Here is a 14,392-nt window from a genome sequence, read left to right as displayed (position 1 = left end):
CACGCACTTTTCTGCGCAGTAATTTGTATTGATTTGTATAATGGTCGTCAGCGGGGGTTCTGTGTCAGCTGATTTACTCCTAGGTAAATCAACATAAACTTTTATAAACATCCGCCATTAAATAATCCATGTAACTTTTCTGAATTAATCTAATTTTGATAATTGACATGTAAGGAAATGCAATGATATTGTATTCAAATCAATTTGAATACAGGATTTCGATCAAATTGATACTGATATACATAGAAAAATAAAAGATAAGGTTGAAAATTGTCGTTTGTAGCGCAGCGTTACCTATAAACATTGATAGGGAAACGAACGGCAACTGCACACAAGACCTATTGACACCGTGGCGCGAAATATCGAATATGGTGCGAAACCTCAGAAAATTTACAAAAATAACTCTACAACATTGCGTATGTGTATATATTTGGTTTTTTTTTAATGTGATATAAAAAATGCTTGATGTTACATGTATATTGAATTAAAACACGTCATTCCCAGTCAACAACTTTCGATTGGGATCGGTATACGAAATAAAATTTCTTATATCCGGTTGCAAAGTGAAACTGCTTCATGCTTCAAGTTATTGAATTACGTAGTAATTGCACGTTACACATTAGAGAACTGTGTCTTTTAATAAAGAAAGTCACAAAATAGATACAAAATGAGTGTACCTTATTCATTAGTGTTACCGAGCTTTCGTCGACGAAAATCTCGAAATGGCGTGTTTCGCTGCGCTTGATGACGGTAAGGTCCACATTTTCTACGTGAGTAGTATGATATTTGTTTATGAATTTTTTGTGCATACATGGTATTTCTCGGCTAGGAATAATGGAAACTTTCTCACCTATGTATGTAAAGACATATTAATCTCTATTTTTAAAAATGTAGAACACTTTTATCAAATGACAATATTTGAAAACGCTTAGAGCCCCGATGTCAGAATTTCCTTTTCCAAGACATCAATATGTCAAATTCATTATACTTTTTTAATAGTATGTACCATATTTTGTACCAGTTATCCATTTTGAATCCCCTATTACAATGAGATTTTGCTGCACTCTGTAATGTTTAAGTGGATGTCATGAGTGTGTGTCAAACAGAAATTTTAAGAGCATGGGATAAGGTGCTGCCATGTATGACTTCACTATCAAAGTTTAACCCAGTTGCCACAATGTTGAATTTATGCTGCAAAAAGGATTGGAAATTGCTCTGGTCAAAACACATTGTTTATTTGTCTACAGATGAAAGAGACATGAGGATTCTCCCTCACAAACTGAAAAAAAAAATAGTTATGGATCTTGTACATGTATAGTTTATTAATCACTATAGATTTCCAACATCACAAGTCTGATTCCGCTATATTCTTCCCATTCTGTCAGGTTCATTCACCCCCTGTTTGAACCACAGTATAATATCCCAAATACCTTGGCAATAAATAACACTATTTGACTAGTGTTTCATTTTTAGGGGAGTTGCGATGAAGTCGAACTCGGGTCATGATCTGATGAAGTGCCTTTGGGCGGGCAGGCGGGCACGCATCAACATTTCATTTCCGCACCATAGCTCTTGAGCAAATTATAGGATCTCATTCAAACTTAGATGGATTGTCACCCTCAGTAAGATGAGGAAGCCTATCGATTCTGGGCTCACTAGGTCAAAGGTCAAGGTCACAGTGGCTATAAATAGACTGAAATTTGGAGAAAATTTTGTTTTCCGCACCATAGCTCTTGAACGAATCATACGATCTCAATCAAACTTAGATGGATTGTCACCCTCAGTAAGACCAGAAAGCCTATCGATTCTGGGGTCACTAGGTCAAAGGTCAAGGTCACTGGATATAAATAGCCTGAAATTTGGAGAAAATTTTGTTTTCCACACCATAGCTCTTGAACGAATTATAGGATCCCAATCAAACTTAGATCGATTAAGTAAGACAAGAAGTCTATCGATTCTGGGGTCACAAGGTCAAAGGTCAAAGTCACAGTGGCTATAAATAGACTGAAATTTGGAGAAAATTTTGTTTTCTGCACTATGATTTTTTAACAAATTATAGGATCTCAATTAAACTTAGATGGATTATCGCCCTTGATGAGACAAAGAAGCCTATTGATTTTGGTCAAGGGTTAAAGGTCAAGGTCAGAAAGGATTTAAGTCGGCTGAAATTTATGTACGCAAAATTTTGCTCCCTGCTTGATAATTCTTGCAAACTTTTCTGCCGGTTCCCTCTATGTCCATTCCTTGCGCAACTCGGCTTGTGCATTTCCGATGCCGGACAATTTTTAATTTTTTTGCATTTCATTTATTTTGAGTTATTATACAATTATTTACCATTCCATTGATCCTCTACAGGACTGTAGTATACTCAGGTGACAGTTTAGCATATTGGACTACCTTTTCAAGTAATGAATCCTTAGAATTAGCTACAACTAGGATTAAACTTGAATGTATATATACAGGGGAAAAACTTCTTCATAACTGCAAGGCATTGAAAACCATATTGATTTGAATGTTTGGGCCATAATATGTGGTCACATTTTTCATGAGAATATAAAGGGTTGAAATTCTAGAAAACAACAACACGACTTCAGTTACTCGAGGAGCGTTGTGGCCCATGGGCCTTCCATTATCCATGTTTGCTGTTGTAACGCTTTGAAAAACAACAACAATTGATTTGTATCTAAAATCATGATAATATTCAGTCATTTATCCCCCTACCCTTCCAGTGCTATCTGTTCTAACTGAATTTCCACAATGTTCAACTCCCACGAGTACTTTAAGTACTTTGATTTTATAGGGTCACTACCTCGTGACAATTCTTTTTTTTTTTTTAAAGGAGTGGATCAAGGAGCTGATTTTAATCAGATTGGCAACATTTATAATAGTTTTTGGATGCGAGATCAGGCTTCCATCAGAAATTGGTTTTGGGCTAATGTGAAGATCAGAAATTAGGACAACAGGACAAATTCGTACAGAAGTTGCACTCGCAGACCTTTTATTTTCTAATTATGCTTGGTTCGATGTCTGACAAACATCTAAATCCATGGACATTTCATAACCTTGAGGAATTTTTGTCCTTGAAATTGGAATCTTATAATTCATCACTGTTGTGCCTATATTTATACCCCAAGCAACGAAGTTGTGGAGGGTATAATGTTTTTGACCAGTCCTTCAGTCCCTTTTTTGTCAGCGCAACTCCTCTGAGACCGCTCAACAGAATTTCATGAAACTTTGTAGTTAATAAGGACACACTGTGTAGATGTGCACATTTCCAGGAAATTCTGATTCAATAATTTTTCTGAGAGCTATGCCCCTTTTGAACTTTTGAAATTTACATCAAATTTGCCTTATATAGTGCAGATTCAAGTTTGTTAAAATCATGACCCCTGGGGTAGGGCTACAATAGGGTATCGAAGTATTGCATACAAATATATAGGGAAAACATTTAAAAATCTTCTCAAGAACCATTGCATGGGCTAGGAAAGTGCAAATTTACATGAAAGTTTCCTGACATTATATTATTAAAATAATGACTCCTGGGGTAGGATGGGGCCACAATAGAGGATCAAAATTTTACATACAATTATATAGGGGAAATTTCAAGAACCACTGGGCCAGAAAAGTTTACATTTACATGAAAGCTTCCTGACATAGTGCAGATTTAAGTTTGTTAAAATCTTGGCCCCCAGGGGTAGGGTGGGGCCACAATATGGGATCAAAGTTTTACATACAATTGTATACGGAAAATCATTAAAAATCTTCTCCAGAATTACTGGACCAGAGAAGTTTACATTTACATGAAAGCTTCCTGACATAGTACAGATTCAAGTGTATTAAAATCATGGGCCCAGGGGAAGGGTGGGGCCACAATTGAAGATCAAAGTTATATGTACAAATATATAGAGAAAATCTTCTCGTGAACCATTACACCAAAGAAGTTTACATTTACATGAAAAGCTTCCTGACCGTGCAGATTTAAGTTTGTATATATCATGGCCCTTGGGAGCAGGTTGGGGCCACAATAGGGATCAAAGTTTTACATGCGAATATATAGGGAAAATCTTTAAATATGGGCCAAGGTGACTCAGGTGAATGATGTGGCCCATGGGCCTCTTCATCATATTTCTACTGGTTATTTTCTATGTAAAAGCAATACAATAAAACTGTCGATTTCTCAGAAAATGCACCATTTCCTCAGGACTTTCCCCTGGAAAACACGGACAACTCCCTCATCAATATTTTTAAACAATCAAAATGCTCAGGAGCCTTCCAGGAATTGATCGCAAGATATTTCTCCATGGCAGAAGAATAAATCAATTCTAAAAAGTTGTTTCGGTATAACAGTTTTTGAATGGGTTTTTCGGGTTTCCTTTGACAAAAAAGCTATTTCCCGAGGCGACGAGGCCTCCGACAAGGGAAATAGCTCTCTGGTTGAGGGGGACCATAAATTTGCTAATTCCCTCATACCTATTTTCAAACTGTGTGTAAATATAAATCATGGTCTTATTGTTTAGAGAGAAAAAACAATGAAAGAAGCCATAATTTTTTCCACTCCAGGGAAATAGATCACAAAATCATTTTATTAATTTCACCTCATTAAAAAGACAGAAAATGGTACAAATAACTTCAAAGTAGACATATTTCAAGCCTATAAAATCCAAAGCCTTGGGAGCCTTAAGGCGGCCCCCAAACCCCCGTCTCGTGAAGTTGAGCTGCCTCCAACTTCAATCCGACCTTGATCCGCCCCTACTAGTGATACAAGATTGGAAAGAATTGTGGTGTCGTTGGGCATTTAGGGAGGGCGGTAAATCTGCTGACTATATACATCAAGATGGTGATCCCTAAAAGCATGGATGCATCCTCCAGTCCAATGCACGCCTATTCCGAAGGATTAAAACTCTTGTGTAGGTTGATTTACATACGTTGCAAAAATCTGTGACGTAATTATTCATAGGGCGTCACCCGACGATTGTTTACGAGTTCGTTCGTTCTGTTTAAAATTATGTCTGTTCATCATGCATTTATGTATCTTGTATGGCAAAACCCTTTACTATTTATTCGTAAAATAAGATATCTCTTTAAATAAGAGAGATATACCAATTTTTTAACCAATCAAAATACTTCTAGTGTAAAAATGGTGGAAAAGGTTAAAGAGATGGTTGGGGAAACATAATTTAGTATAACTGTAAATGTACATCTAGTCTAGCTCACATATTTTATCATTTGATTGTCTTTGTTTTGTTTTGTGTTTTTGTTACCTGTATACACTTCACATGCGGTAAACGCAAAATCTTCGCCCGGAATTGCAGCCATCATGGTAAAAATTGCTTTGTCGGGCTTACGGTTTAGGAAGAATTCATTAAGTATTCAAACTAGTAAAAAATATTGGAAAGATATATCTCTTTTTCTTTGAGAGATATCTCTTTCAACGATTAAAGAGATATCTCTTATACTTTGAGAGATATCTCTCTCGGAATTCTAAGAGAGATATCGCTTTAAATGAAGGAGATATCCCTCAAAGTGAAAAAGATATCTCTTTAAGTGAAAGAGATATCTCTTAAAGTATAAGAGATATCTCTCTAAGTAAAAGAGGTACCTCTCAAAGTGAACAAAATATCTCTTTAAGTGAAAGAGATATCTTTTAAGTGTAAGAGATATCTCTAAAAGTAAAAGACATCTCTTTAAGTGTGAGAGATATTTCTAAAAGTAAAAGAGATATCTCATTTTAAAGAGATATCTCTTTGAAATAAGAGATATCTCTATAATTTAAAGAGATATCTTGTTTTTCGAATAAATAGTAAAAGGGCTTGCCATAATCTTGATTTCAATATATACTAGGGGAAAAAAGAAACTGTACATTTTTCTATATTTGTTTATATTTATAAAATCTAAACAATCGATAAAGGTGATGTTTTTAAACAATATCGGATAGTACCCGACTCAGATGCACGGACTGAACACATATTGTTTATTGAAGTGTTCGTACGCACGAGTTTTACTGGCCAATACTGTTTGGAGTAAGAAGTGTAAAAGGTTTGTTTGGACACTATTCGTTAAAGAAAGCACTTTAGTTTTGACAAAATTTACCCTTCTCTCATGCCACAACTAAGCGAAAACCAACGTAATCGTGCTGTTGGGATGCTTCAATCTGGAATGGCACAAAATATCGTAGCAAGACACTCTGGAGTTCATCGGAACACCATCCAGTCATTATGGAGACGTTTCCAACAATGTGGTAACACTCGGGATCGACCACGTTCTGGTGGTCCACGTGTGACATCGCGTCGACAGGACAACCACATTAGACTTGTGCACCTGAGAAATCGTTTCCAGACAGCAAGTTTGACTGATCGTAGCATTCCTGGACTTCGACCAATCAATCCAAAAACTGTGCGTAATCGTCTGCGCGAGCACAACATCAGACCGAGACGTCCAGCAGTGCGCCCCAATACTGCTTCAACGTCATCGTATCGTGGTGCAGACGACATCTGCGATTCAGAATACAGGACTGGACCAATATTGTTTCATACCGATTGTTAGGCCGCTCTTAGCACACTGATTTTGACTACGGATAACGTCGTTTACCTGATCAAGATATAGGGCTCACGGCGGGTGTGAACGGTCGACAGGGGATGCTTACTCCTACTAGGCATCTGATCGCACCTCTGGTGTGTCCAGGGTTCCATGTTTGCCCAACTCTCTTTTTTGTATTGCTAATAGGAGTTGTGAGATTGATCACTGTTCGTTATCTTCACTTTTCATATGGATGAAAAGTGGAGGATGTGTACAATGAAAACTTTCAAATACTTTATTAATCAAGAAACCAGTTTTAGAAGAAAGTAATCTGAAAAAGAAAAAAAATTGCTAGACTCGAACCTGCGATCTGCAGATCGACAGGGTATTTTTTGTCTTTTAAGCAATCAACATGTTAACCGACTGAGCTACAAGTACCCGGGCGATTATATTTAAAAGGAATATACAAATATTGCTGTTTTTCATATTTTCATTCATGTTTAAAAAGGAAATCAGCCATTATGTCAATGTATTTAATCCTTAATGTATTTCTCAGAGCTTTGGTTCAGATGGCATTGAAATGTCTTTGCCTATTATCCTTTTGAGGTTACATTTTGATAAGCCATTAGAAGATCAAAGTACCATATACAACCTCGCATTGGGTCAAATGTAGTCTGACGTGTTTCATACCGATTGTTAAGCCGTTCTTGGCACACTGATTTTGACTGCGGATAACTCCGTTAACCTGATCAGGATATGGGGCTCACGGCGGGTGTGACCGGTCAACAGGGGATGCTTACTCCTCCTAGGCACCTGATCCCACCTCGTGTGTGTCCAGGGGTCCGTGTTTGCCCAACTATCTATTTTGTATTGCTTGTAGGAGTTATGAGATTGATCACTGTTCGTTATCTTCACCTTGCATGTTACTGGAAATATTTACCTATTCAATAACTTTCTTCGTAATTGGTGAGATAAATTGGTTACAGTTTAATGTTTATTAGTTATCGTCGTCTTCCAACAGGAAGAGTGACAAAGGACCAGCGATGAGTTGCTTTTGGTACTACAGGGTACGCCACGGGAGCTGTTGCCGCTGACTTCTGCAATGATGTCGCCATTGTTTGTTGTATCGTATTGTTTTGAGACAATGTTGATGAATTCTGTTTTGACGTTACAAGATGTGTTGATTTTGATGTTGATACATGTTGATGAGTCATCGGGTGTGTTGTTGCAGATGTTATTGAACTCTGAACTTTTGGAGAAGTTGTCACCGTGGCAGAAGACATTGTTGCTGTTGTCGTCACGGGATAAGTTGTCTCGCCCCCAGATTGCGTCTGGTGAACTGGAAAACAAAATCATTAAAGGTATTTCACAAAATGATAACTTCGGACATTTTCGTAGTTGTTATCATGCATGCTTACCTAGAATAACCTGTTGTAGAGTTTCGCTAACGCAGTTATTAGATTTACAGCAGCGAGTCGAACTACCAAAGTGCAAAAAGTCGTTCTGTTGAACAGATCTGCACTCCAGGTCCTAAGTTATAAAGGTATCCATGAATGAATGCAAGCAACTGAGTTTCAACTGCTTGTAGGTTCCGAATATACATGTATGCACAGTGTACAGTAATTTTAACATATGGTGAATCATTATTAAGTCTCCAGTTCAAGAGTATTTATTTTAAACTGATATGCAAATGAAACAAAAACTATTCTCTCATAAAAGCAAGACTTGTTCTGAAATTGATATTTGAAAATCATCTGGTGGAGACCCCATGATCAAGCACCCCTTTCCACAAGTTTTCAAGCAAAATATCCTGTGCTGTGTTATTATAAAGCCTTAATTTTATATCCTATTTGTTTTGTATCTTGAGAACAGACTGCAATTGATGGAGAACTTACTACTGTGCACTTGGACAGCAGTTTGCCATCCCCGTATCTTATCATGCAAGTGTTGTCACATACGGTCGCAAAAGATTGACATCGAAAAGTTAGATAATCTTCACATGTGAAACAGGAAATGGAATGAATTGGAGGACTCGTTACATGTTGAGATGGCTGTGTCAGAGTTGTCAGAGTGATTGGTGCAGCAGTAGCACAGTTTGTTCTACAACAAATAAGTGAAAATCTTTTCAATAATCTGCAGATCCTTATACATGTATGCATACTCTTTTCCATCAGCATCTTAGGGTTTTGTCACCATGGAATGGTACCGTCCGAAGACCTTCTAATGCAGCAAAGAAAACACATACCGTGACGAGACTGGCAGAAGCAGGAACATTGAATGTCCGCCCAGCTCTTGTATATTGTGCAGATAATCGGATCATAGGTATAGCACTGCGACACCTTGTCCCTGCATGTGGAGGGATCTGGAAATATCGTGATTATAGAGTGATTTTAATGTGAAATTGCAACGGCGTCTTTGTATTTCTTACTGCTGCGCCTAAGATTTAAGATCGAGGGCTTGGTGATTTTTTTTTGGGTCTCTTTCTCTCTCTTTTTTTTTTGTTTTTTTTTTTTGTGTCTTTGTCTGACCTCAACTTTAGCCATGGCTATAATTTTGAACTATACAATATCTAGATAGAATTGAAAGTTCAAGCTTTTCTTACTCTTCGTTTGTTCGAAACTTTGTGATAACAAGATAAAGACTGATAGGTCAAGGCCAAAGCTATACATTTACATTCCAACCCGATTTTGTTAAAATCGTAAAAATATGTTGTGGTTTATTTGACAATAGTTTACAATGACATCATTATCATACGTTCAGGAGCATTATAAAAATCTTGTCGCTTGACCACGTTTTCTATGTTGATGAGGTGAAGTGAAATTTGTATCTCTGACCGCTGTTTTTCATGCGTCCCGAGATTGTAATCAAGATACGATGTTTTTGGTCTGTTTTTCTGCGTGTTTGTTTGTTGTTTTTTTTAAATGATAACCTTGATTATGACTTTTGAATTAGCCAGAATCGGGACGTATAATAATGAATAATCGAGTGATTTTTGTTTTTAACAGATGCTATTTTCATTCTTCTGTAACGGGCGGGTTTGCCCAGATAAGTTCTAAAGGTATAAAGACAGAAATCAACATTTCACCTCATTTCTTTCATTAAGTATATGCATCGTTTTGACGTAATAGGATTATCACATATAAGTTATTAACCAAGCGCACCTAATAATCTGTATTCATCGTCAGGATTTCTTACCAGCGAAGTCCGAATGTCCTTGAAACACACCAATGGAATTTTTCAGTAAACCTATACATAAAACTAAGACGACGCAAAGAATGTTCATCTTAGCTCCAGATTTCATCTCGACGACAAGAGGACTGGACATTAGAACAGATCCCACGCTACTTAATATAAAGATAAACTTCGCGGTCATCTCTGATTGCCCACTGGACATTATATCATTTCACCTTTTGTGTAGAGTCTGTACTGCATATTCATTCAATAACTCATATAGATCGGGTCCCGTAGTGATCTGGGTTGGAATGGGTCCTCAGTAGCCCTTGTTTGTCGTAAAAGGCGACTAATGGGGTGGTCCTTCGGATGAGACCGTAACAACCGAGGTCCCGTGTCACAGCAGGTGTGGCACGATAAAGATCCCTTCCTGCTTAAAGGCTGTAAGCGCCAATCATAAGTCTACATTTTTCAGCCCTTCACCGGCAGTAGTGACGTCTCCATATGAGTGAAACATTCTCGAGAGGGACGTTAAACAACATATAATCAATCATATAGATCGGTGCTCCATTGCAAGCAGGAGCAGTGTATACTCCGCTGTGTCAGCGATATTTTTACCAGGGGACTGTTTATCCATTGGACATACGCTACATGTAGTCAATAGACGTGTCCATCACAGTCAGTTTTCGTCAATAGGTGAAACTGATATACATCTTATGTATATCATGCACCTACATAGATTTACCTGTTACTCATGAATATACAGCCAAATTTTCGCACCCGTTTTAAAAACGCTCATTTAGCCATTATCTTTTACATAGGGCAAACAGCAAAACGTGGTCGCTCAGGAGTAAATTCAGACTCAGCAACCTGCTGACAGTGCGCTACGATCTGTTCGACAAAGAAGCCGAGAACACAAGTAGTTTGATTACTGGGCCATTTTGAAATTGTTAAACCGAGAACGGTTTAAAAATGGAAAGAAAAAACAACACAAAGTAGACTTCATCCATGTTTATTTGTGATGGTGACCCAGATTTTAGTACTATACGTTGGAATGGTAAGTGGTAGTCTCCCTGAATCTAAATGAGTATTGATATAGTACTTAATTTTATCAAAATTCGATAAAATACCGATTCCTCATTCATTTATGAATACATTAACATGTATTGTTTTCGTCTTCATCTAATTCTTGTCAACTGGAGCAAAACGAATTGATTAAACTTTTTGATCTTTTGGTTTATGAATTTTTGAACCTGCGCTTACTGACTTGGAAGTTGTTGAAAAAATTACCTTGATCGAATTTACAGAAGCAAGCGACACTGCACCATCGCCCAAGATTTAAATCGAATGCACATATCTGCACCATAGCTCGGGCATATTGAAATATTGTCTCTGCACCCTGAAGAATAAGCAGATTGGAGTATTCAGGTCTTAAGAAGACTCGTATATCATGATGCTTTATGCTTGCTGAATATTTATTGGATATTATAATGTGCAAGGAAACTGTTTTACATAAAAAAGACAGGAAAGTTGTGTATCAAAAGACAGAAAGCTCTGAGTGAAAAGCTTCGTCCATTCAGTTTCACAACTATTGTCTGATTACGGTAGATGCCTTACGTGAAGAAGAAAAAACTGGTAGGCATTTCAAGTCGGTCCAAAACATTTTCTGTCTTGTCTTGAAAAGTTCTTCCTTTAATTGTAATATAGATAATATTCTTTCTTACATTGTATTCTCATTTTCGTTTTTACCTCGGTCTGTTGTTGCCGAAGCAATCGTTGATCTTGGTGGTGCTGTTGGCAACATGGAGACACCTGTAGTGTATTATGAGTTTTAATCAGTGAAGCGTAATATCTACATTGGTATCCTAGTATGGATAGGTAAGAAAGATGCACAAACACAGTACACGCACTTACCTTTTCAGAACAGTTCCTTGGGATCAAATGTGTCTTTTGTATAAGTAGTGTTTGTATGTGTAATGCTATTGGCATTGCTGGCCAATTTATCTGTTACTTCATCAGTGAAAAGCACGGGAATGATTTCAACGCCTTTCCCGAGCAGTTCCTCCACTGGCTCCGTTGTATTTTCAGGGTGAAATATGCCATCCGTCAATACTAAAAGCACATTATCAGCATGTGGGCGATCACCACCATTTTTTGTGAACATTACATCAATTACGAAGTTAAATCCTTCCTCCAAGTGAGTAAATTTACCAATGTGCGAAATATTTGATATGGCTCTAATTATATCTTGTTCTGATGAATTAAGTTTGAATTCCAGTCTAGCATCGTTAGAAAAGTTAACTGCACCGAACTTGGTGTTGTTATTGTAAGAAGCAGAGCTGTTGACGATTTCTTTCATGAATTCAATCTGGGCATTGAACGAGTCGTTGGTTTCACTCCCACTGCTATCGACCAGAAAAACAACATCCAGAGGTCTGCATCCTGAGAAGAAACGCTAGCGTCAACAAGGGCATGAAAGAGAGTGTTCGTAGCGTACCTGTGGTAGGAATTTTTGAGTGACATCTCATCAGGAATGCATAGACCAGAGTAGAAATGAACAAGGATCTACAGACGACCATTTTGTCCGTTGGAATTTTTTATGAGAAAATGGCTAAGATTGCTTAGCCTCATTTGATAACAGGTTGTTCGTAACTTGTCATATTGATAAGACAGGTCGTATGTATATACCGTTTGTAATATGTGTCCACATGCACCTACTGAAGGATTAATTAATTTTCATAACTTATTTAATAGTAAATTCTGTGGGAAAATACATTATGAACGATCACCAAGTTCGAACCTAAAATGCAAAAACCATATTTTTAACTAGTTCTAATTTTTGATTACTAAAATCCCTTTCACATGCACCTGTTTACACACGGGGTGCATTTTGGGGCATATGTGCAAAATTTGCAACCAGGAGTATATTGTGTCATGTGAAAGCATTTGCATATATGTAAAGTATTTTACTCAATTGTTTTATTCCTAATCTGAAATCTGCATCTAGTCAGACGAGGTGCATATTCACTTTTACATATGAGTAAATTTAGTCCCGTGAACGCATGGCAAAATTTACACACATGACAAAATTATTGAAATTGTCACTAGAATATTGCATAATTTTCTTTTAAAATTTCACATCGTCCTGTATTAGAAAGAGTTGTGAACTTCTGCTGTGTCTGTAACTTCAAACTGCAAATTGTATTAGAACAATAAATGACAAAATCTATAGCTACATAATAAGGATAGATCCACCTCGTTCCTTTGTCCTCAAAATACATCCATATTGCTTGGAATAGGTAACTTAGTACGGATTTACGCACAGTTTGCTAGTGCATGTGAACGCATCGCAAATATTACATAAACACAGTAAGAGTATTTGCACGTGTAAAATTTGCGCCTATAAGTAAAATGTCGTGCATGTGAGTGGCAGCTGCTCAACCATTTAACTATGGGGAATTTTGTTTGTTATACGACACTCAAATGACCGGAAAGATAACAGATGCCCTGTAATGAAACTAGAAATTAGCTGTCTATCATTGTCTCTCACTCCATGTTTTTATTCATGGAAATTGAGCGTTTCGAATAAACTTTATAAAATGATAGATCAAGAACCCGATCGTATATTTTTTTTAAGCAATCGCTTGAATTGTCCAATACTAACTTATCCTTACATGAAGGGATACCTTCATTAATTAATTTAGCAGAACACTGTATTCTACATACGTTTTTCTGGAAACATACATGAAATCGCAAACATTGCAGGAAAAAAATCTTAAGTTTGCTCCTGTTTAACAAACTACAGAAAGACATTTGATCATATATATTTTTCTGTGTTTTTTTTTAAAAATAGAAATGGATTTAAGCATGTAAAATATTTATATTATCGACCTTGTAAGCTATTTACACATAACGGCTGAAAATTATCTGACCTTGGCATGTCTCCATATTTGGTGATGATTTCCATATTTGAACGATGGTAAAGAGAAATAGTCCACGAAAGGCAAACTCTAAACGCATAAAATAAACGATCATAACGGAATGAATATCTGTTTTTATTTACTGAATGAATATCTGTTTTTATTTACTGAATGAATATCTATTTTTATTTACTGAATTACATGTTGATTTACATGGTACTACACACTACTGTAACGCATCGGTTTAGTTGTTAGTTGTTCAAAAAGTAGTTCGTAGAATGTATATATCCATACGCGGACGAAGGGCACTAAAATGAAACAAAATGCGTCTTCGTTGTTGCAATTGGCACTCAATGAAAATCAAAGAGAAAACATACATGCAGTGAATGAATGAGCCAAAATCTAGATAGAAGTGTAGCAGATGTTTACATTTTCTGAACTTTCTTTCTAGCTTATAACAATATATTGACATTCACTGTGTAGAGTGTTAGGGTGTAGAAGAGTCGTAGACAGAACGCCAGGTAAACGTCTTATCGAAGCCTCTGTTAATAGAATAAACGCAATTACAACCAATGCATGGGGCAAATCTTACTTCTATTTCGTAAATTAATCTGCAACAATAAACTTTTGTGGTATTGGTGCTTGATTCCAAGAAAGAAAAAAATATTTCCAAACTTGAGTTCTGAAACGGAACACACATTAGGTTACAGTAGGTTAAACAGGACTCAAACGCACAACCCAAGGTGAGTCCTCTTCACCGTCGACATTGATTAATGCATACATAC

The 14,392-nt window shown here is 36.9% G+C and overlaps 1 protein-coding gene across 1 annotated transcript; it reads right to left on the bottom strand.

Moving 5' to 3' along the window:
• Positions 1-11,605: 11,605 nt before the first annotated feature.
• LOC130051413 (integrin alpha-X-like) lies at positions 11,606-12,279 on the bottom strand. Its single transcript, XM_056153327.1, has 2 exons — positions 12,185-12,279; positions 11,606-12,129 (listed from the first exon to the last, which is right to left on the bottom strand). The coding sequence occupies exons 1-2, from the start codon at positions 12,264-12,266 to the stop codon at positions 11,606-11,608; spliced, it is 606 nt and encodes a 201-aa protein (XP_056009302.1). The 5' UTR covers positions 12,267-12,279.
• Between the last annotated feature and the right edge of the window lie 2,113 nt (positions 12,280-14,392).

The sequence above is a fragment of the Ostrea edulis genome, chromosome 2, assembly GCF_947568905.1.
Source record: "Ostrea edulis chromosome 2, xbOstEdul1.1, whole genome shotgun sequence".
Taxonomy (NCBI): domain Eukaryota; kingdom Metazoa; phylum Mollusca; class Bivalvia; order Ostreida; family Ostreidae; genus Ostrea; species Ostrea edulis.
Note: the sequence above shows the minus strand (reverse complement) of the source record. Positions and strands in the feature narration are given on the sequence as shown.

What these genes read in the sequence shown, in the direction of transcription:
- LOC130051413 (XM_056153327.1), bottom strand. Translation starts at nt 12,266, where the DNA reads ATGGTCGTCTGTAGATCCTTGTTCATTTCTACTCTGGTCTATGCATTC. An exon ending in CTCAAAAATTCCTACCACAG is followed by an intron (nt 12,130 to 12,184) that starts GTACGCTACGAA and finishes GTTTCTTCTCAG; the next exon opens with GATGCAGACCTCTGGATGTT.